Source organism: Bactrocera tryoni, chromosome 4, assembly GCF_016617805.1.
Source record: "Bactrocera tryoni isolate S06 chromosome 4, CSIRO_BtryS06_freeze2, whole genome shotgun sequence".
NCBI classification, from domain to species: domain Eukaryota; kingdom Metazoa; phylum Arthropoda; class Insecta; order Diptera; family Tephritidae; genus Bactrocera; species Bactrocera tryoni.
The window spans coordinates 50741822-50766236 of NC_052502.1; the positions used below are offsets into that span (position 1 = coordinate 50741822).

The 24415-nt window shown below is 35.9% G+C and overlaps 1 protein-coding gene and 1 long non-coding RNA gene across 5 annotated transcripts in view; one reads left to right on the top strand and one right to left on the bottom strand.

The window, feature by feature from the left end:
- Positions 1-24415, top strand: part of LOC120773798 — a 151943-nt gene that overhangs the window by 11055 nt on the left and 116473 nt on the right. The window lies entirely within an intron of this gene.
- The window catches only part of LOC120773797 (zwei Ig domain protein zig-8), a 586297-nt gene continuing 575587 nt past the window's right edge, over positions 13706-24415 (bottom strand). For all 4 annotated transcript variants that reach the window (XM_040102902.1, XM_040102904.1, XM_040102901.1 and 1 more), the window contains exons 6-7: positions 23594-23762; positions 13706-16268 (exon numbers count right to left, since the gene is read on the bottom strand). In XM_040102902.1, coding sequence (XP_039958836.1) covers positions 15841-16268; positions 23594-23762 — 597 coding nt within the window. In that variant the 3' untranslated portion in view covers positions 13706-15840. The remainder of the gene's footprint in view (positions 16269-23593; positions 23763-24415) is intronic.

The following is a 24415-nucleotide window of genomic DNA, read 5'->3' on the forward strand; positions in this document are numbered from 1 at the left end:
GGCTTGGCACCGACCGATTTCGATCAAGTTTGGTGCATTACATTCAGCAAAAATCGAATACAGCACAATTTTAAATTCCATCTGATTATTTCACTTCCATTATACAAATCAAGAGACAATTCATATAACATAATATCTGATTATTGACCCTTTAAAGTATATAACCAAAAATTTTCCAAATCGAACCAACATTGTTGAAGTCACTAGATGCTGAATAAGTGGACCCTAGTGCCTATCGTTGACTTTTTACCGAAAATATCGGCCAATGTATATAAATCTGAAATTCAGAGAGAATCTTTTCCTGATAATAGTAAGTCTGTATGCATAAAACATCAATACTTTCCTTAGCTTTGTGCATAAAATGAATAATATTAGGAATTCAAAACGCTCGTCTGACTTTATATCGCAAACCTAAGATAATGAAATTTAACTAAGCAATTAGTATTGGATTGGAATGTATATATAAATAATAGTTTAATGCCGAAATGGTTATTCTAACAAACCATATACCAATTTTTGTTAGTGACCTTGGTCCAACTCTCATATCCCTAATATAATGAATTCCGTTCCTCTGTCTATTTGAGGACGACTTTTCGCTGATAGTTGTAAAACTAACCTAAAATTTGATTGTAATTCGTTTAAAGTTTCGCTGAACAAAGAATGTTGAATTCTGTAAGAGAATTATTTATGTTTTTTCTTCAGAAACTTTGATATGTGTTCTTAAAGTAAGCATACATTTTCCTTAACATTTTAAAACAATGCAGAATTTTTTAATTCCCAAAAATGCCTTTACAATTCTAAGGCCTCCCACCACAAATTGTTTCTTCAAATATTTGGGTCGGATTACACAATTTCTCGCACTTTTTCAAATTCGCTTCTTTGACCCACACATGACACCGTGTACAACATGACGTATGAGTTACCTGTGTACACCTGGGTATCACATTATCAATGCCGTTACAAGAAAGTGAGCGCAATAAAGAGACACGAAAACTGGTTGGTTGGCTACTTCACTCACACGACGTCACTTTCAACTAGTTATTCATTCAAATGACAGCCGTGACTTAGAGGAAATGTACCGATAAGTCAGCGCCGCCAAAGGTGCCTTTGTTTTGTTGTTTACGATTGAAATTTTAGTGCCGCCGCCAACCGTTATCAGCTAGAGTGGCATGTTCATCGTGTTGCATACCACTTAGTTAGTTAACGAGTGTATGTATATGTGCTTCGCTCTAATTTCAAGTCTGTCGCGCATAAATCTTCTGTCGTCACTTAGGTAAGCGCATCAGCGCCTACGTCTATGCCTTAGCGCTTGCTGGCTATGCATGTATACGTGTGTATGTTTGTGCATACGTGTTTGGGTATAGCTTGCCGCCTAACGGTTGTGTATTTGTGCAGTCGTGCGCATAAGCACAAGTGCCGCAATGGGACATTCAGCCTCTTAAGCGCCTCTACACCTATGCATACGTACATACATATGTACTTACAAGTGTGTGTGTGTGCTCTGAGTGCTCTCTTCACTGGTTAGCAAATGACACTTGAGCTAATAGTGTTGAAAGTGTATGCCAGCAACAGCTGCCGTTATAAGCAATGGGAAGGGGTAACAACACAGCAATATGCTGCCATTAGATGCTTGAGGCGCATATGTAAGCGCTGTGGCAAGACGGTGTGCCTCGGCTGTAAGTTGGCAATAAAACCTGTTAAAATTATTGTTATTACCTAGCCCTGCTACTCTATGGAGCGCTGTCTAATGTTGTTTACGCGCGCTCACATATTGACATATGCACACTCATACATATATAAAGAATGTAGAAGTTTTCCTCTCTCTTATGTTTACATATGCTTGTCTACATATGCTTTGAATTCGCAATTAAATGGCTAAAAGAAATGCTAACTGCTTCTCTATTTCACTTGCCACCTTAATGAATATATAAAGTTACTATACTGGTATAAACCGTTAGTATTAGTTTCACTTTTCTGTTAATGTCGTCGTCACATGCTTTATACTACAATTTCGCTTTTTCTTTCGGTTTGTGGCTGCCACCCGGCACTTATCGATTGCTATTGCCATCCGGGATTTCCTGCTCTTTCACTTATTACTCTTAAATTGAAATGTAAACCATTTGTGAGTGACCACTCAGTTAGGGAGATACTCTTCCAACCTGAAGTTTACTTCTGTTTCTGCATATATCCGGCAATCTTGACTTGTTAACAGTTCATTTGTGGCACTTTGTTGCCATTAATATGCTGCACTGTAATACATTATTTGTTCTCATTAGGAACACTTGAATGACATACAAGTATAATATATTTGCATTAGACGCACAAAAGTATGCAATGACCTTAATGTAAGTCAAGCCTAATGTAATTTGCTGCATCACATCGGTAACTTTGGGTTGAATATAATTCTTTAGGATTATGATATAACTAATCTATGTGGTTGTTTTGGTTTTTTATACTCTCGCAACATGTTGCTACAGAGTATACTAGTTTGGTTCACCTAACGGTTGATAGTATCACCTATAACTAATCGAGATAGATATGGAGTTATGTGTATATGAATGATAATGATGATGACTTAATCAGATTACAGATAAGCCAAAAACTGCTGTTAATCGAAAACCTCTAAAAATCCATAACGAAACTGCACTTTAAGATACAAATGTTATATTTCATATAATGAATCTCAAGTCAAATAATTACAAGGAGAATTCTAAAGTAAACAGGACTTTTTGAATCTAGCGCTACCATCACTATGTCGACTAGGGCGTTAGAAACTGCTATCCTTATCGATTGTCCAGTGAGAATTTCATGACATTTCATGTATTGGAAGTGAAGTTATTGCGTTTTAAGTGTCAGAATGTTTGTGTTATCGCTGCGACAACGAGCTTCGAACAAAGAGCCAACATTAAATTTTGTTTTAAAATTGATAAAACTTTTACCGAAACGTTTGAAGTTTATGGCGATGATTGCCTATCCCGTAGCAGAGTGCACGAGTGGTTTCAACGTTTCCAAAGTCATCGTGAGGACATAAATGACGATCAACATGTGGGCCAATCAAAATCCGTGATCACCGGAAATTCCATCGAAACTGTGCGTGAATTCTTCAAAAATCCCGAAATCATCATTGAAATTCATGGAAATGAAATTGAACATCTCCAAAACATAGATTTATCGCATTTTGACCGAACATTTGGGCTTACCAAAGGTGTGTTCCACACAAATTGACTGACGACCAAAAATTGCTAATTGCTAAATAAGACCAAAATGGTTTATGCCTCCAGAAACCGAATATGGGGACCCTGTGAGTGTCGCAAACTTTTTGCCGATAATATCGGTCAATCTAGGAGATTTATTACACACATTTGGAGAAAATCCCATTTTTATACCGTCATGCCGAACATGGTTTGAAGCGGGTTAATTTGAGAAGAAAGCGTTTAAGTTTTCAAGTCCGCTACTCAGCGTTCTTCTGTATCTGGTGCTTTAAGACGACTTCGAATTTTAAAAAAGTCGCTTTCTACCTTATTGTAGATATTTTAAGAAATAAATTTATGAAAAAAAAAAAATAAAATATACTCGTTTAGTCCATCACATGGGATGGACTCTCTTATAAAAATAATCAAAAAACATGGAATGCCATCCGAAAAAATTACAAAGGATCGACTAAGGATCTGCCAAAAATAGCCTATGCCGATGCCGATTCCTATTTTCTTCGCCGATACCGATAAGTTGGTCGAACACTAACTAATACCCATCGCTTACCTAGTGCTATACCAGCGACGATATTTTAATTTCTGTATTGGTCCACAGTTAAAAATTAACTAAGAGTTGAGATTCGTGACATGAAACGTGGTTATATATTAGGTGGGTGTTTCAAGATGAGCTAAATTAAACAAAAGTTGTTTGCACACGATGCGTTTCCAAGAAAATAATTACCTGTTTTTTTGGAAAAAGTGGATATGTAGTAGCCATACCAAATGGAACAACGCTGAGCAGTAAATTCTGAGGGGTATACAAACATTTTTGCCTGTTGTCTTTTAAGAAATCAACCGCCGATGACGAAACACTCTACACCACGGCAATGCTAGCTCTTACACATAGACTTGAGCTCTCAAAACATGGCTGGAGTTATACACCGCAAAGTCCAAACTTGGTACTTAAGGGGCTATACAAGTGTGACGTATGAAAAATTAGACGATTTTCGTGAATTTTTTTTAGAGAAAGTACGCTCTTGAATATTTCGAGCTTCTTTGAATGTAATACGGTATACCTACAGCTATATTTTAAGATTTGTTTTTTACAAAAATGTTGAAAAGTAACGGAGTTAGGGGCTGTCTTCGGAGGTGCCAAAAAAAAAGTGCCTCAACTGCTGGCGTGATTCCGGCCGAATGAGTAGCTGAAACAAAAAAATTTGAAAAGTTTATTAAATTTAAGGATATTTTCTATACAATGACTTACGATCTTTGGAAAATATCAAAAATTCATTGTATCGTAAATGTATTCAAAAATTCTCAGTTTTAATTTCAAGTCGATCGGTCAATTTCTCGTTGAGTTATCATAGTCAGCAATTTTGAAAAATGTCGTTTCGATAAAAATGCGTTTAAAGTTTCACTTATAAATGATTGTAACTCCGAGCGTTCGCTCTTGAGAACGCTGCCATCCAAAAACTATTCAAGACACGACCTGTGAAGGGTATATTAGCTTCAGTGCAGCAGAAGTTAACGTTTTTTCCTGTTTTTTTTTTAGTTAGTCCATAAATTAGATTTAAATTTTTGTTATCTATTTTTAATTGGTATGAAGGGGAGCAATTCCATTCCATTTAAAGAGAGGCAGCAAAATTATTTGCTGAATGTGCAATATACAAGGTCTGTCGCAAAAGAATCAGGACTGTTAAAAAAAATAAATATTTTTCAAAAGTTATAGATATTTTTTTATTCAAAGTAGTTTCTTTGTGCTTCGATACAGCGTTTAGCCCGGTCAATTATCATTTCACATGAGTATTTAAGGTCATTTTTCGGAAAGCTCTTGAGAATATCAGTCGTCGCCTTTTGGATAGCTGAAATGTCCTGAAACCAGTGTCCTTTCATGGGCAAATTAAGTTTTCCAAATAGGTAAAAATCACAGGGTGGCAGATCAGGTGAGCAGGGTGAGTGATTAATGCTTAATATGGAGTTTTTTGTCAAAAAATCAGTAACAAGCGTCGATCGATAAGAGCAATTTTTGGTCGTCAGTCAATTTGTGCGGAACTAACTTGGAGCACACCTTCCGTAGACGCAATTTATCTATCAAAATGCGATGAATGGAGTCTTTGGTGATATTTAACTCCATTTCCATGTAACACAAAGAAGATATCGGCTCATTCTTAAAAAATTCCTGCACTTTTTCAATATTGTTATGGGTAACCACTGATTTTGGCCGACCCGACTTCTGATCATCACAGAGGTCCTCACGACCTTCTTGGAATCGCTTAAACCACTCATGCACATTACTACGGAATATGAACTTATCACTATAAACTTTTTTCATAATTTGAAATGTTTCAGTAAACGTTCTCCCGAGTTTAAAACAAAATTTTATATTTGGTCTTTGTTCAAAATGCATTTTACTACCGATGACCAAAAGCTGCTGACACTTTTTGATCGATAACATCGATTGTAGTTATCCAATTGTCTTAAAATTTTTACGAAATGTCAACAAGAGATCAAACTTTTTATTTCATATACCCACCAATAGGTGGCGCTACCAGAAACAGTTATATTTAAAAAGTTCTGTTTTTTTGCGACAGACCTTGTATATCGGGATAAAACTTTGCAAAAAATAGTGCATCGCAATCGTTTCTCAAGTATAATAACTATGATTGAAAAAATCGGACGAAAATAGTTTAAGGCTCCAGAAATGGAACGTGGTTAACTTTTTACCGAAAACATCGGTCAATCTGGGAGATATATTACAGATATTCGGAGAAAATTCTTTTTTGATACTATTATGCCTGTATGCCGTAATTGGTTGGAATCAGATAAATATTTTCTTTAGTCCCACATACCTAAAATAATGTTTTTCGAACATTTGGTTGAACCTTAAGAGTATTACGTAATATATCGGTTAATATGTGAGTTACCTTAATAAAAAAGAGATATCGTCTTTTCCTCATAAGAGTATATCTTGGTGCCTAAAATTAATAACAGAGGATGAAAATAAAGACTTTCAAAGATCAACCTGAATTTAATCCTAATATTTTGGTAGAGAGCATCTTTTTCGGTTAATAATAACTAGATTAACTTCGGTCGACAATACTTTTATTTCCAATATACCTAATATGAGACTATGTATCAAACTTCTGGTTACCTTCATACGGTATGTATCGTTCAATATGTATGTAGGATATCTTAGCAAAATTGATGGTGATAGTGACCGTGTTTTACCATTTTCACAATGTATCTGAGATCTAATGTTCCATTGTTTGGTAAGTGCCTCATATATATTTTTCTCATAGAAATTACTATCGGATTTTTCAATAAGAGCGCAACACAAGTTTTTTTAAATAAAACAAAAACTGTTTGAGATATCAATGAAATTCTTTACTCCTGCGAAAGTACATTTCATACCATTATATATGTAGATCGATTTTTTTTGCATGGCCACCACGGGCACGCTTGCAAAAGTCCAGCCGCTAAACCTAATGTTCAATGGTTTTCAAGAATAAATCGGCTAATATTGTTGCAATTTCACGAAGTACATCAATCGTCGCTGGCTTGTTGGCATAGACCATAGACATGACATAGTTCCACAGAAAATAGTCTAACGGCGTCAAATCGCATGACCGAGGGGCCAATTGACTTGGCCATTTCGTGAGATAACACTTTCACCAAACTTGGTTTTCAATAAGTACATACAAGTATATCGATTGTGACATTCGCTGTGTACGTTGTGGGGACGTCCTGTTGAAGTCACATATTGTCCAAGTCTGCCAGAAATGAGTCTCATCGCTGAAGATGATTTTTCGATGAAAATCCGGATCATTTTCAAGTTGTTGCTCAGCCCAATTTATAAACATACGAGCTTTTTTGTGGTCAAGTTTCAGTCCTCGCGTCAATTTGATCTTGCAAGAATGTAGGCCAAGATCTTTTCGCAAAATTCGCCATAAAGACGTCACAGAGATGGACAACTCTTGAGATGTCGTTTACTGTCCCTATCGTTCTACTTTTGTAGCGTATGGTCTGATAGAGCAACAGAGGTTGGGTTATCCCGTTGATGCCCTATCCTGCTGACTCACTTTAATTTATGTTTAACGCATCTCATACAGTTCTCTTCAATCACGAAATTTCTGGATTTCCAACATTGAACTAAATCTGAATTTTTGTTATCTATTTTGAATTAGTATGAAGGAGTTTTTTCTTTTCTTTTTTCAATTTCATTCCATTTAAAGAGAGTCACCTGAATTACCAGCTGGGTTTGCAATACAAAATAGTTTCATGATAGTTAATAACTAATTGATTTCACTGCTGGGCATTTAAAATAAAAACTCCAATTTTACATCCAAAAAGTAGGTTCCAATCTAGTCGCAATGCCGCTGCGCAACTTTCGATTTCCCATCTCTCGCTAATTCGCAATAATTTGAAATTTAATTTATGCACGAAAATGTGAAGTCGCAATGCTCACGGCTGTGCGAATGCAATCATGTCCTAACAAGCGCTTTCATTTGTGTGTTTATGAGTGTACAAAGGCACACATACACGTGTCCTATGGCACGCTTTGTGTGTGCTGAATACTAACAATAACGGCATGTATTTTGCTAATTGCGATAAAACGCCGATATAACGGTCACTTGGTATAAACGCAATTGTTCTGCGCCAACACACGCATACATACCTACATACACATCTACATATAGTTTTGTCTGGCAGTAAGTGATTAAACTACTGTGCGCACTACATATTTTGTTGTAATGTTGTTTTTGTAATTTGCTGTATAGCAGCTTTATTGTGTTGTTGTTTAGCTGCCGCAGTGCTCATTTAAAAAAACTTGATAACAATAAATTGGCCAAATAATGCCTGGTCTCGATATTATGCGACGCCGGCTCACCTCATATGCGTTGATGTGTACCTGTGTGTGTACGTGAGCGCGCAAATATTCCATTACAATTACATGCTGCGCAAATAAAACAATAAACAATTGAGAGCAAATATGGAAACGGGGATTTGCGGCTCTAACGAACAGTGATTATACTTTCATTAATACTTGAAAATTCCATTTTATTTACTATGCATTTGGTGTGTAGTCAACCAATAAAAGAGCTTAGTAGCTAAACTTAACAGGCTGTTAATCCTTCAATTGCTGTGTTTTTAGAATAACGGTATATGGCGCAAAACTGTACTGTGTTTAATTATTATGATTTTGGTTGTAGGTAAATTGTAACTGTATAGTCCGATGATGTTCTGTTATTATTAATTGAAAATTAATTCGTCATTATTGTTGTTGGTTTTGAACAACATGCAATTTTGCATGAAATATTGTTGCATAGATGTTAGATTGAGTATATTATTTTCTAAAAGATTTGGTAGGTAGGTACAGTGGATGTCTGACGTCGCAAGGCCAATTGTAAAACCCCTGGGACTAAAATCACTTCACTCTATTGTCTCCTACAGGTATCTCAACCACCCCGTGCTTCTGATGAAGTTCATCAATGCAAAATGTTTTACCTGTGCAACATTCATAGCATATTCAAGAAAACTTTGTCTGATAGTTGCATTTCCTTTCCTATGCAAAGTTTTTGCATTCCCTTAGAACATATTTTATAGTTTCCTTTTCTTCCACCTCTTGACAGCTTCTGCAATAGTTATTATATGGTGTTCATAGTCTGCTGGCTTGTCTGGTAATTAGCCAGTGATCTGTTAGTCCTCTTGCTAGCGATTCACGTTTAATGTCTTCAAATGACTCACAACGGTTTCTACGGAGCGATCGTGTGAGTTTGTTGAATAGCCAAAAGTCATACGGTGATAAATCAGGCGAATGCGATGGTTGCGGCACGACATTAGTTAAAAATTTGGCGAAAAACTCATGAAGAATCAACGCAGTATGCGAGGAAGCATTACCGTGGTGCAAAGTCCAAGATTTGTCTGCCCATAATTCAGCCTCCTTTTTAGGCATAGCTTCGCACGACGCATAACACTCACGGTTGGAAGGAATTTGGAGTTCTCCATACCTCGATGATCAAAAAAAAAAACTGTGAACATAACCTTGTTTTTCGACTTTGCCGTGGTTTTTTCGGCTTGGGTTCACCTTCGCCACAGGTCATAAACATAGAACCAAGACTCATCGCCAATAATAATACGTTTCATGACATCCTGTTAGTCGGGAAGCGTTTTTACACAGACGTTAACGCGACACTGTTTATCGAAAAAATTTTGTGATTTGGAATATGTATTTTCCTTGCTTTGGGCAGACTCTTTATCAGAAGAAGAAGGTTTTCTTTAATTTTTGTGATTTCTTTAGAGGTATTGTAGTCGGAAGGCGAATCCGGTATCTAATTTTGCTAAAAAAAATATCACTTTAGTTTCAATTATCTACTTTTGACTCGTCCGTAAAGATTCTTGTACATCTATCCATCTCGCCTCTTCTCCACTCTTCTTTGGAAGGGAGAGCAATAATGGGAATCGAATTTCCCTTCAATTCTATAGAATTTCGAATATCCTTTATTACAGTTGATAAAAAGGATAAATTTCCTTAGTCTAAGTGCTTGACTTGGCGTTTTCTAAGATATCGACAGACGTATGTATATACTTTTAACGCCCAGTCGTTTTTTCTTTTCGCTACGTGGCGTTATTTGGAGATTCCAAGCGAAGCCAGGTCGTTCTCCACCTGGTCATTCCAACGATGTGGAGGTCTTCCTCCTTCTCTGCTTCCCCCGGCGGGTAATGCGTCGAATACCTTCAGAGCTGGAGTGTTTTCGTCCATTCGAACAACACGACATAGCCAGCGTAGCCGCTGTCTTTTAATTCGCTGAACTATGTCAATGTCGTCGTATACCTCATACAACTCATCCTTACATCGAATGCGATATCCGCCGTGGCCAACCTGCAAATGACCATAAATTTTTCGCAGAACCTTTCTCTCGAAAACTCGTAACGTCGACACATCAGATCTTGTCATCGACCATGCCTCTGCACCATATAGCAGGACGGGAATTATGAGCGACTTATAGAGTTTGGCTTTTGTTCGTCGAGAGAGGACTTTACTTTTCAATTGCCTACTCAGTCCGAGGTAGCACCTATTGGCAAGAGTTATTCTGCGTTGGATTTCCGGGCTGATATTGTTGGTGGTGTTTACACTGGTTCCAAAATAAACGAAATTATTTCCAACTTCGAAGATATGGCTATCAACAGTGACGTGAGAATCATATCATCGGCATACACATACACCAGCAGCTGTACACTTTTATAAAAGATTGTACCTGCTCGATTAAGTTCTGCAGCTCGAATTATTTTCTCCAGCAGTTGATTGAGGCAGTCGCACGATAGGAAGTCTCCTTGCCTGAAACTTCGTTTGGTATCGAACGGCTGGGAGAGGTTCTTGCCGATCCTGACGGAGCTTTTGGTGTTGTTCAACGTCAGCTTACACAGCTGTATTAGTTTTGCGGGGATACCAAATTCAGACATCGCGGCATAAAGGCAGCACCTTTTCGTGCCGTCGAAAGCAGCTTTGAAATCGACGAAAAGGTGGTGTGTCTCGATCCTCTTTTCACGGATCTTTTCCAAGATTTGGCTCATGGTGAACATCTGGTCAGTTGTTGATTTTCCGAGCCTAAATCCACACTGATAAGATCCAATCAGTTTGCTGACGGTGGGTCTTGATCTTTCACACAATACGCTCGATAGAACCTTATACGCGATGTTGGGGAGGCTAATCCCACGGTAGTTGGCGCAGATTGTGGGGTCTCCTTTTTTATGGATTGGGCATAGCACACTTAAATTCCAATCTTCGGATATGTTTTCGTCCGACCATATTTTACAAAGAAGCTGATACATGCTTCTTATTAGTTCTTCGACGCCGTGTTTGAATAGCTCGGTCGGCAATCCATCGGCCCCCGCCGCTTTTTTTGTTCTCAACGAATGGAGCATCTGTAACGTAGCCGCGACCAAGATTTCAAAGAGATAATCTTCAAAAAAAAAGAAAGCCAAATAATGTTATTTCGGACGATAATAATAATTCCCCATTAAATTTGAAATTTCTGTACTCTTTCTTTAAAAAAGAAGTTTGTTTCGCTGTTATCCAGCACTTGGCGTCTCATAAACTGCTGACATATCAATACTTACGCTCACAACTGAGGAAAGAAGCTCAAAAATTTCGTAATCATTTATACATTGGCATTTTATTTCTAATTTCATTACATTTGTATATTTTAAATTTAACTCCATTTGTAACATGGCAATTGTTCATTCATTTATTTTCACTTAATTTTTATTTAATTAATATGTAATTTACTAGTATTTTCAACTTATTTTTTATTACAAAACATGTTTTGCTACACTCATATTTACTTTCATTAATTAAAATAATAATTAATAATTTAATTAATTAGTACACACTAATTTTCGGCTCAAGTTTTTACTGATATTATTATTATTATTAATAAATTGGTGCTTAGCTTAGTTATGTAATCACTTATGTTTATATTAAATTTATGTTGTTGTTAGTTTCCAGCAGCATTGAGTTTCATTAAATATTCGGTTTGAATTCAATTTCTGCTAACAATTCATGGTTTAATGTTTTTATTAGATTTTGTTTTAGTTGTTTGACTTTCTTTTGTGTTAACATTAATTGCGTAAAAAATTTACAGCTATTGCGATGCATTACTAAATTGATGACATGGCTTAGGTAAAAAAAATAAGCTCTTGTTTTAGCTATTGATTTCATTTATAAAACTAAATTTCCTCTTCTTGAAAATAAAAAAAAAAACTTGAAATTAATAAACGAAATATAACTAATTTACCAATAAAAATAAATATACACACATAAGTGTTCAAGTTACACATGTTATTGTTGTACATGCTTTTGCGTGGTATATGTAGCCATGTAGTTAAGTGTGATAAAAATTTATTTGTTGTTTCGTTTGTGTTGCCATAACTTTTTCATTTAATTTTACTAACATTGACTTCGCTTCATATGTGTTCATGAAGCTTAGGACTAGAATTGGTGAGATTTGCATTTGAGATTTTTTCAAATTTTTCTTAACATTTAATTCATGTTTTGTAGTTTATCAATTTTCATAGATTTTCGGTTTATTTACAAGTAGTTGCTGTTATGAATAATTGGATTGCAGTTATGTTTTAAGACGATCTGTGTGGGGTTAAAAAAAATATAAAACTTAACGCGTAATTCAACTTTAATGTAGTAAAAATTGGGAGATGTGAACAGCGCGACAATTAAGAAATATTGAGAGATAAAAAACGGTAGTTTGAAAATCTTTGAAATAGTTAAAATGAAAACTCTCATGCCATTCTCTTACTCTGATTACAGAAGCTATGCTTAAATCTCAATCCAACCAAAATAACTCTTTTGGATCCGTTTGTCTTTTGGCTATCAGCAAACTCAAACGACCGCTACGGGAAACCGTTTTGAGTCAATTGAAAACATTAAACATGGATCTCCTCATCGTGCATTGAAGATTATTCCGGAAATTTACGCTAAGAACTTTTATGAAAATGGAAAAACGTTAGCACATGTGTTTTGATCCAAAGGGGATTATTTTGAGAGGGACTTTAAAGAATAAATTAAGAATTTTAAATTATGAAGCAAAACTTCCTATTTTTTGCTCATAGTCATAATATTTATTATTCAGGTTATTGGATAATAATATGTCATATTTTAATGTACTTCATAGTTAAAATATAACACTCTTTACAATCACTTGTATAATTATACCCTGAACAGGGCATATTAAGTTTGTCACGAAGTTTGTAACACCCAGAAGGAATCGTCAGACACCCTATAAAGTATATAAGTATATAAATGATCAATATGTTGAGCTGAGTCGATTTAGCCATGTCCGTCTGTCCGGCTGTCTGTATATATACGAACTAGTCCTTCAGTTTTTAAGATATCGTTTTGAAATTTTGCAAACCCCATTTTCTCCTCAAGAAGCTCGGAACTGCCGATATCGGACAACTATAACATTTAGCTGCCATACAAACTGAACGATCGGAATCAAGTTCTTGTATGGAAAACTTTCGCATTTGTCAAGATATATTCACGAAATTTGACATGGATTACTGTTTAAGGTAATAATATAATCTCCGAAAAAATTGTTCAGATCGGATTACTATATCATATAGCTTCCATATAAACTGAACACATAGTTACTAAAAGAAATGCTCCTGTGAAGGGTGTATTAGCTTCGGTGCAGCCGAAGTTAACGTTTTTTCTTGTTTTGACACTGTGTCTTAAGATAAGCTTTTCTGGAATGTTCATAGAAAGACCGGTAATCGATTATTGATGATTAATTGCATTATCGGATAGTATACACTATAATAAACATTTTAAGAAATTTTGAAATCATAATCGAAATTCAAAATATTACGGTTGCTACAACATTTCTTGTAGAAAGGAACAGAGCACCGAACACTGCAACTCCAATTTTTAAACGTGTTTTTCTCAGAATGGTATTTTTCAAAACGGTTTCCACTCTCAAAGGAAGAGTTTTAAAGGTATCTAGTAAATTTGGAGAGAACATTTCTAATGTCATCCGCTATCGCGCTATGGAAGCTTTTAATTTTTTTTTGAAATCTTCATATATTTTTCCACGAGAAACTGTCGAAAGAAGTATCAAATTCGACACTTTTTGTTCAAACCGTCGCCATTTTGTCAAATTGTGAAAAAAAAACAAAGAAAAACGCTATAACGACTTTCCTACACATTAATAATCTTTTCGAAATTTTTGTTTTAGACCAAAAAAAAGGAGTCGCTAAAATCAATGATTTTTCGCAGTGTCACACTGAGACGATCGCTTAAATTGATATCGGCGGTCCATTGAACGCTCTCTCTCTCCTTTGTTGTGAAACAACACTTTTACAGAAAAAAAAATAGTGGCACAATTGTGCTTGCATCAGAGAACAAGCTAGCGTAGTTGTAACGCACGTTCAATTGACAACTTGCTTGTCGAATCGAAGAAAGCTGTAGGAAAATGATTATAATGAGTTTGCGTTATGTAATTGGTTTCTGGATTTCATTTCCTCTTTAAGATAGCATGAATTTGTTGTTGCCGTGATGCAACATTTATTGTTTGAATTGTATTTTATTATACTCTAACGTTTTTATTTTTTTATTGTTTTCTTTTGTATTTTTTTTTTTTATTTTTTCTTTTGTATTTGCTTCTAAAGTAAGTTCTTTATATATTTCCGCTGTAATGCCCTCTTATTGCTTTAACCTACCGAATGTTTGCTGTTTTTATCAAAACCAAACTTATACAAATGGGATTTTAGAGCAATACATTCCAGCTGTTTAAAACTATGATCAATTATTTACAGTATTTTATAACAAAAAATATTCCTTACTAAAACTATAAATACAAATTAATTATAACTATTTTGTTTGACATATTTTGTAGCTTAAAGCTACGGATTTTTTATTATGATTTTTTTATTTATTTTTATTATAATTATGTGTTTGTAGACTCGCCTTCTATTTTACCATTATTTTTAATTTCTTTTATTTTAATTGCTCTTTTATATCTATTTTTCAACATTCTTACCACAATTAATTTAACTATTGTTTTTAAATGCTGTTTTAGTCGTGTGTACATTGAGAATAGTTACACAAAGTTTTTGTTTTTGTTTCGCTTTCACTATCTAAATTAATTTACATATACAAAAGTGTTTACATTAAATTTTGTGTGAACTTTTACGCTTAATGTCGATACGTTTATTAAATATATTAAATATTGATTAAATGCGTTCAATGGTGACGTGTGAAATACATACAGACAGTCGTAGCTTTTTTGAAATGTGAAAATTGCGTGGGGTGTAGAGAATGTTGTTGTACTTAGTGGTTGGCAAATTAAGATTTTCGAAGTTAATTTTTATGAAATTTAGAAATGCTGTGGCTAATTGGATATAGTTTGTGACAGTTAGTTTTTGTTAAGAGTACCGTTCCTAAAAGTATGCTTCTTTGCTTGTCCAAATACTAAAAGAATGAATATGTTTACGCTGTTCTCATGTTGAGAAGCCTACTTTAAGTTTAAAAAGTCTATATATATTTGATATTTTCTGTGTGCATTTTATTCCACAAATAATCTTTAGATTTTACTAAAAGTTTTTTCACCGCCAACCATAATTTACACTTTAATCTACATACATATAATCAGAGTTTTGTGAAATTCTTGTAACATACTAATAGAGCTGGTAGTTTGTTTAGACTTACTCTCACCGTACTAGTCATTTATTGCGAGAACCTTAAAAAAGTTCTTGCATACAATATTTGTCATGTTAATCTCTCTGTTTTTGCCATACTCTCTATTTATAAGTTCTTTCACTCTTGCTCTCTAAGTAATTGTCAATTTCATGCTAATCTATATTTTATGGTAATCCCTTACCTTCCTAGTGATAATAACTGTGTTTACTCTAAATCATGGTTTATCCTAACAAGTACGCTCATAAACGCAGCCACACCGTTGCTCTTACAGACGCACACGCACACGCACCTACTTTACATAGTTTATTTATTATTTACCCTTTAAAGCGCTTAAAAAAGTACTTTAAGTTTTCGTTTAACTATTAGGATCTGGATGGGAACTTAATTTACATCAATTCGAGTGCCATTCTACTCTCTATTCCAATTGCCATCTGATGGCTATGTTGCTGCCGATGTCTTGTCGTCGGTCTCCCGACGTCTTTGCGTCTCTTGTGGTGGCAGTAAAAGCATTGGTGCTGCATTTGGACACATTTTCGCCACCCGCTCTTGCGCGTGACCTCTTACCATTTGTGACAATTCCATGGTGAATGGCTCTGTTCGTTGGTAGACCGCAAATTTTTCATTCCATAGTTGATTGCTTTGCCACCACTTCCATCGGATGCGTTGACGTAGTTTATATTGCTGTGGCAGCTCGGCAATTTCTTCTGGTTGTTGGTGTTGCTTTTGTTTTTGCTTTTCTGTCGATTGGCTGGGTTGCTCTTGCAGCAGTAATATGGCTAGGAGTGCCAAGAGCAGTAGCAGCGTAGCAGGCGGTGGTTGGACTTGTGGTGTGGCGTGTCCATGATGCATAGCAGCGGGATGTTCACCTGCACAGAAATGACACAAATTGGTTGCAAATAAATTGAAGTGGCTTGCATATTAATGCTCGTAAATATTTGAAGAAAAAAGAGTTAACTTTTTAATACGCAAAATAAAAAAAATCTCAGTAAAGTTAAATTTTAGAAATCTTCAAGTAAATTATTGAAATTCTCTTATATTTGGCACATAAACTTTCATGGTCCACGTTATATATTGCCGAAACGGTTGAAGGTTTACATCTTTTTCGTCATTTTAACAACATCGCTCACTTTTGAGAAGGTATTCTAAATTGCTGATTTTGTTGTTGTAATAACTATTATTCGTAAAAACTGTAAATTACTTGTAATCGATGCTATCTATCAATCGATTTAGGAAACGAGGTGTTCTGACAGAATCGAACTTTAGGTAAAGAAAAATTAGATGAGTGAGTTTTATAGCAACCTCTTACATGGAGAATATTAGTATATGTAGTATGTTGGCTATGTCCGAGTATAGTCTAGGTAAATAGGATTATAGTATACCACTTATTGTCGTGAATGTAGGAAGGTAGGTAGAAGTACAGGTGTGTTATATTTCGGGCTCAATTAGCACTATCTGTGTCATTTTGAAGCACTAGTAGTAGATCTATGACTGCTATCACGTTTTATCTTATCGTTCAAACCGTTTTGTGGTTTCGATGAAGCTAATAATGTACAATATATTTGTCTAGACATCCATTCAAGGTTTAAAGCTTGATGGTTCCCAAGTGTTCTGTGTTTGATCTAAGTATTCACAGAGAAAGTGGAAAATTGTTTCCTTCCTTATTCTCTACTAGTTCGGCAGATGTTGTTGTAGGTAATACCAATTTTGGACGCATGTTCTCCAAACGGCCAATGCCCCTGGTAGCAGTTATCTGAAGATACTTTTGCTGAACCTATTAAATAAGTCTAGGTTAGTTCTTTTCTTGTTATATTTTGGCCATATCTATTTAGTTATATTGCATTTTGTTATATTTTTCCATCTGCAACTTGGTATATTGAGCTCTCTCTTGATCGATCCAAGCGGGCTTGGTAATAACTCTGCCTCGGATTCGTTTAAAAAAGCTACAGCCTTTGTCAACTCGAATGCTTTTTCGTTGCCGAAAATGTTCCTGTTGCCGCGAACCCAGATCAAGTCTAGGTGGAGCTCAGTGCCTTCTTGCAGTTAAGAACTATGCTGGAATTAGCCTTGGGTGACGAGAGGAGAGCCGCCTGGCTATCAGTGTATAATGTGTGTTAATGAGTTTCGCTCGAAGTGTAGTTGGTTTAACATGTCATCAACACATTGAGCGAAAGCACATTTATATTCCTGGAAGGCGGTTCCGATACACATGATTTCGGTTAAAACTTCCTGATAGCAACTGCTTGGAGAGTAGTTCGTTATACTCCTTGACTGGGGAAAAAGTTGTCACTGTAGACTCACGAGGAATCCTGCCATTGTTCAGAGTGCGATGTTCTGACAGGTTGGTTGATTATTCAGCTACGTCAACCAAGTGTTTCTGGCTACAAATTTGAGAATCTTTTTGGCGGCTCTTTATTTTGGTCATATTCATGTTCATATGCAAATCCCAATTATCGGTTATGCCGAGAGTAATGTTGAAGTTTATACATCTTTGTTCCGTAAGTAAAAGATGTTAGTGAGAAACCACCCTAGTTGAGAAGTCCTTTTCACACTTTAGGCATGAATATTGATTAAACCCAAACTATCTAAGTATTTTTTTTATATAAATATTACTTTAAGCTTAAACATTAACATCAGAAGGTATATTGGTTAAGAGGGAGACTTTTCTAATGTTTGGCGGACTTAGAATAGCAATACAAGATGTGTATGAGCAATCCTGCCAAATGGTGATAGCCATTAGACTAGAATGTTAGCTAGACGTATATGGTATATGCTTGTTATTTAATTGAGAAGTATATTACCTTCGGCGCACTCTATCGAACTTGATTGGCGGGGAAATGTCCGTATGCTTGAATGTTTTGTGATAAGGCGACTTTCTGAAAACTTCTTAACTTTTGGGTATATTTATTAAATACCGAATAGTTTACAATTATCTACGAATCTCCAAAAACTATGTAATTATACTATCCCCAATAAATTCAGTATCCTTGGTGCTCATGACAAAAAGTTTGCAACGGTTTATAAGGAGTTCGCTCTTAGCATATAATATACATATATACTGTAGCGGACAGTGAAATCCGGACAACTAAAAAATCACAGTTTTCCTTATTATTTTAGTGGAATGTTTAAATGTTTTATTTTAAAATAGTAATATATATTTAAAAAATTAGTGTTAAGCATAAAAAAAGTCAGTGTAGTCGATTGCACTTATAAACATTTTTTTTTATTTTTATTAATTTGAGATATTCTATCATTTTTGGTAGCTAGAAATATAAACAGTGACAATTTTTTTTATTTACATTAGAGAAGTGATTTTATAGTTTTAGTTAAAGGAAATATTAGTCTATACAAAAGCACTCTGTTTATATTTATAACGGCTTTTATACCTTCTGGCATTGAATTTATGAGGTTTTTTTATTGATCCTGCTCCAATATCATTATACCACGCTTCTTCGAGAATTCCATTCAACTAACTTCTTTGGTCTCTTCTGTGCGGACTGATACCTGGTCACTCCAAAGTCGAGACCCCGACCTTTGATAAATCACCTTGAAGAAAGCAAAAATGACAAGTATAAAATTTGTAGTTAAAATTATAGCAATAAACCCTAGTTGTACAAAAAAATGGGTACTTACTATTTTGGTACGATGGCAGGGTGCAGAGTTATCCTGAAAAATAAGAACATCTGCTCGTGAAAAGTGGTTTTCCATTGAAGGTATTAAATTTGTTTCAAGTATCTCCTTATACTTAGTCCCATTGACGGTTCATTCTATTAGGACTTGTTGCCCAAGACTATAGTAGGAAGAGCAACCCCAGACCATTCGACTGCTTTCCTGCTTAACAGTTCTTTGAACACATTCGTTCTTGAATCGCTCACCAGTCCTTCTTCTCACATAGGACATACCGTCGCTGCACAAAAGGTTAAATTTGGACTCATCTGAGAAGATTACATTTCGCCAATCAAGTTGAGTCCAATTTCGATGTTCTGTTGCCCATCATAAACGGTTGAAAGTGTTTTTTTGGCGGGCCAACCAGCGTTCAAACCAACCTCTTGAAGCTTTCGCCGAACAGTTTTTGCACTAGCTTCAATGCCGACATCTTCAAATAACTCCACTTTATTGTCCTCAGCAGTTTTTAAGCAATCCCTTAAGCTAGAACTTATCTTCTTCTTTGCTCCAGAGCCAGTTTTTCTCTTAAGAGACATGGTTTTATCAAAATTTTTTAGAAATACTCCGATGGAAGACTTGCTGAAACCAACTCTATCACTAATTTCCCGAATGGTGAGATTTTCTTTTCGCAAAATCAAAATATTACTTTTTTGCAATTCGGACACTTTTTTAATTTAAACTTTAACGAAGCACGAGCACGAAATAAACTTTGAAACTATTGAAAAATAAACAAAACTAATAGTTATAAAGCGTGTACAGAGCACAAATTTATGTGAAAGAATAAACCTTTCGGCAGAAAATTACACTTGTCGGTTACAATCATGCTTTAAATACAAACCGATGGGTTGTTCGCTACCGTATAAAAACTCGTGGCCACGCAAACCTTACCACTATATTTTCTTTAATTTTTTTGGGATTTTTTTTCTTTGTATCTAAGTTTCTTACGTTTTGAGCTCATTTTGTAAAGCTCACTAACTTTAAAATTATTTTGTCTATAGTTGAATGTGTTTTGTTTTTAATTTTTAAAATTTTTGATAAATAACATGTCATTAACTTATTTGTAAATAAAAAATTTCCATACCGCAAAAAGTACCACTATAAAGTGTTGTTAAATATGCAGAACACTTGACATTTTTGAGTGGTAAGCTTTGCGGGGCTACTAGTGTAAAAATAGCACAGCATAGCGTGGCCACTAGTGTAAATATAACAAGCATATAACACTTAAGCCATCTCAGTAGTTAAATAATTATTCCTAAAAACTCATATTTGTATTATGGTATTATGGCGAACATTCGGTACTACATTCGTATATTCAACTCCTTACTAAAGCGAAATTTAACCACATTTACTTCGAACTAAACCCACTCCATTAAATGCACTAACAGAATAGCTGATCTAAGAACTTACACCATATCAAAAGAATACCCCGTGTGGATCCACCCACACAATCGACTGTACATAGCTTCTTGACACTTATTATGCATCGCCCATAGAACAATTCTTCCAATATCTGCTCATTTTTAATCACACTAATGTCTCACGTTTACGAAATTAGTGCCGAACTCCGCCAATTTGCTGAGTAAACTCAAACATTACACAGACGCCCAGCTGTCGTGAGTTTTGCTCTCATACTCAACTTAATTTACTATTCGCTAATTAATCGACTTTTATGCACATCATGTTTATGAGCCAGCCTAGCAGTCAGCCATTTCGCAGTGAAGGAGTGAAGCGTGTCGTGCAAGCGTTATGCTTTTACTTGAATTACGTGGCCATTTGCATGATTTATGCATGACTTTTACAACATTGACTAGTTTTAGTGCTCGCATACATATTTACATAGCTATGTGCGGGGGAAGGGGGAATAGGCGAAAGTGTTTAGCAAATATAATTACACACCCGTGCGCCCGCCCTGCGCTACCGCATTCACTTTCACTTTAAGAGCAATCATTTCCTCAATTCATGTGGCATAAAAGTGGCGCAGTGCGCTATTTGCGCTAATGGCTGTTAACCATCACGCTGGTGTATGAGTGTGTGTGGTCGCTCTGGGCGCTTCGCCTGGTCTGCGAGAACTGTGGGCTATTAACATTGAGCGCGCTCAAACTAGTTCGACAGCGTTAAACGTTTAATGTGCCACGAAAAGTAGGGAAACTTAACTTTGCTTGGGATGCCTGTAGTTTTTGACATACCCACACTCGGTTACTTGGTCAAACAACTATAATTAATTGCGAAACTTTCACTTGCTAAGTTGTTGTATGTTTTGGTAATTTTTGGTTGCTCCTTTGTGGAAAAAATTAACAGTAGTTGGCGAGCAAGCTGATTTTAGCAACAGTAGTTTGCAAGAGCTGTTACAATTTGTTAAATCAGATAGTTCTTGAGATACGTTTTACTTTCAAATATACTTAACTTATAGTTCTTATATTAGGTTTGGTCTAAACATGTCTTCTCTATTAGAATAACCTGTTTTGAGGATTAAAGGTTATATCGACGAAGCCTTTGGAGCTCACTGAAAATGTATTAAGGCTGTCAATATCCATTCCAGGCACTTCGATAGATTCTCCAAAGGTGGGTCTATTGAAATATTTCAATCTCCGTATGGCAAAAGTCGGGAAATACATACAGATTTGCGTCTGACAAGTGTTTTGCGCACCGAGAGTGTGGCTATTACAAAGTGTACGGTCAGAATACCTCAAATTGTGGCGAGAATGACTTTGCTAAGTGCAAGTAGTTCGGAGACCTTTTCGGTTCAATTTGGACTAAAAGGATCTCGCATTCGTACAAGTTCTGGTTGTTGATCAGATATCAGATTTCTGAAATCACGAAAGACCCGTGGATTCTTCTAAAAACCAAATCGCATCTAATCAGATGAAGTTGAAGTAAGAGTGTCCTCCCTAGGAAGTTCATTGGCTTTCTAGTTTCCAGGATTTCATTTTGAGCTTAAAGCCGGTATAGCCGTTTGGCTAACGGAATGAATGCGCACTCTCTGGAAGAGGCTGTACTTCATAGCAGCATAGCTACCGCTACCTTAATATTAACTACCTCCGCTTTAAAGGCGTTAAGCTGGTGCGGTACCCTGAAACTAAAATGGATGGAGAGCTCCCGATAGAAAACTCCACCTCCTACCCTCTCTATTAGCTTAGATTTATATGTATGTAAAGAAACTCATTGTACTTCTTCCCCAACAGCTCCGCCCCGCCCATTAATTCTTGGCAGATGTGATAAAGAACCGCCAGGTGAAGGTTCCACGTTGAATTGATCTAAATTGTAAGGAATGGGCCTTTCACGTATCCATATTCCCTACCAATTATGTCGGTAGGTGCATCATGTAGAATAGCATTGAGTGCCATTATTGGTGTTGTCCTTAGTGTATACCCATGGCTGAAATCGTAATTTAATTAGAAATTTTCCTTTTACCAAAAGATCTGCATCGTCCGGATAAGAAGCCACCAGGCATCCTCGTTTCGCAAGTTCCTTAAAAAGGTCGTCCGCCACTAGGATTCAGAGCAAAAGGAAAAAAACCCTATCTTGAGGGCTCTCCTTTTTACCTCCGAAGTACCACAACCGTTGTGTCACATATGAAATGACGGATGATATGCTTTAGATTAGCTTAGACCTCCAACTTGTTAAAAGTTTCAATAACCGCCTCCTATCATACGCTGTTGAAGATCGCCCCCCGATATCATGAAAGATAACCGCATCATAATCTTATAAAGGCTCCCACCGGGTATGACACTACCGAATGCAAGGCAGTATCGACTGACCGTCCTCATATATGCTCATAACAGCCAGGTCGTTAGCATTCGACCCGTATTGTACACGACTATGAGTCTCTCTAGCGTTTTCAATAGATACAAAGACAGGCTGACAGGACTAAAGGAGTTATGTGCTGTTATGCTGTTTGCTCTTTCTTGCTGGTTTCATATAAAGTTTAATCGCATATGTTTGATACGTGGATTCTTACGGATTGTAGAAATAATTGTTTTGATGCTTCACAGTTGATTTAACTTACATGCTTCTGAACTTAATGAGTTACTGTTATTATTGTTGCTGTATGAAAAGGTCTGTATTTCAGAAAACGGTTCGAACGTTCACCAATGGAAGAACATATGTACAAAGTCGCACACATACTATATACTATGTAATATATTGCGCCATATATAGTAGAAATTTCAAAGTTTGAATAGCATATAGAATTCCAACCACGTCTATTAGCAATAAACTAAAACTTTCTTCTAATATTAAAGCACAAGCGCGGACTTTTTCGTACTTCGTTCAGCGTATCTATGTAGGCGTACTTCCAAAACCATAAATCAGCCAATTGAAATATATCAAAACAACATTCATCATACATAACTTGAGCATATCTGAACATAACTCTGCTAAGGCAGTTAACAATCGGGGCTCACTCAAAACATAAAGTTATCCGTGTTGCAGCTATGTAACAGGGGTATTGCTTTGCTGAACTTTCAGGCAGTTAATCTTTTCAATTTGGCGTTTACATTGGAATTTGTTTTTGTTTTTATCTACTCACCATCAACGATGTGCACGCGCACCGATGTAGGATTTGCATTTGACGGCGTGCAGGTGTATAGTCCCGAGTCCTGTTGTATGGCCTTTTGCACCAATAATCGGCTGGTGGTGACTACACCCTTCTCAGTTACTAATGATATACCACCGCGTGGCGAATCAAAATTTATGACCTGAAATGGTAAGAATAAGAGATATTTCTGTAAATAAATTTTTTGGGAAATATTAAGTTTCATTAAAGATATTTATCATTGAAATTGCCTATAACTGTGTTGACCTAGTGATATTTCGGCGGTAATGACTTCATTGTAATGTGATATTGACGAGACTATACTGTGCTTGTAGAAGACCCACATAATTTTGCAAGTCGTGTTCTCACTAATGCATAAAAACGCTAACCTACGAAAGGTTATATAAGGCCCATTTTATCTAACATATTGCTCTCGTTGACGTATTCAGTATAACTTATTGTGTGGTTTAAAGCTGTCGTTGACGAATACCGTCAAAGTTACTCAAAACGATCGGGTTTTATTAATACCCTACCGTCTTATCCGAAGGTTACCACAGGATTTTTTTAGAAAAAATTTACAAGGTCTGTCGCAAAAGAAACAGAACTTTTTAAATATAACTGTTTCTGGTGGCGCCACCTATTGGTGGGTATATGAAATAAAAAGTTTGACCTCTTGTTGACATTTCGTAAAAATTTTAAGACAATTGGATAACTACAGTCGATGTTATCGATCAAAAAGTGACAGCAACTTTTGGTCATCGGTCGTAAAATGCATTTTGAACAAAGAGCAAATATTAAATTTTATTTTAAACTTTG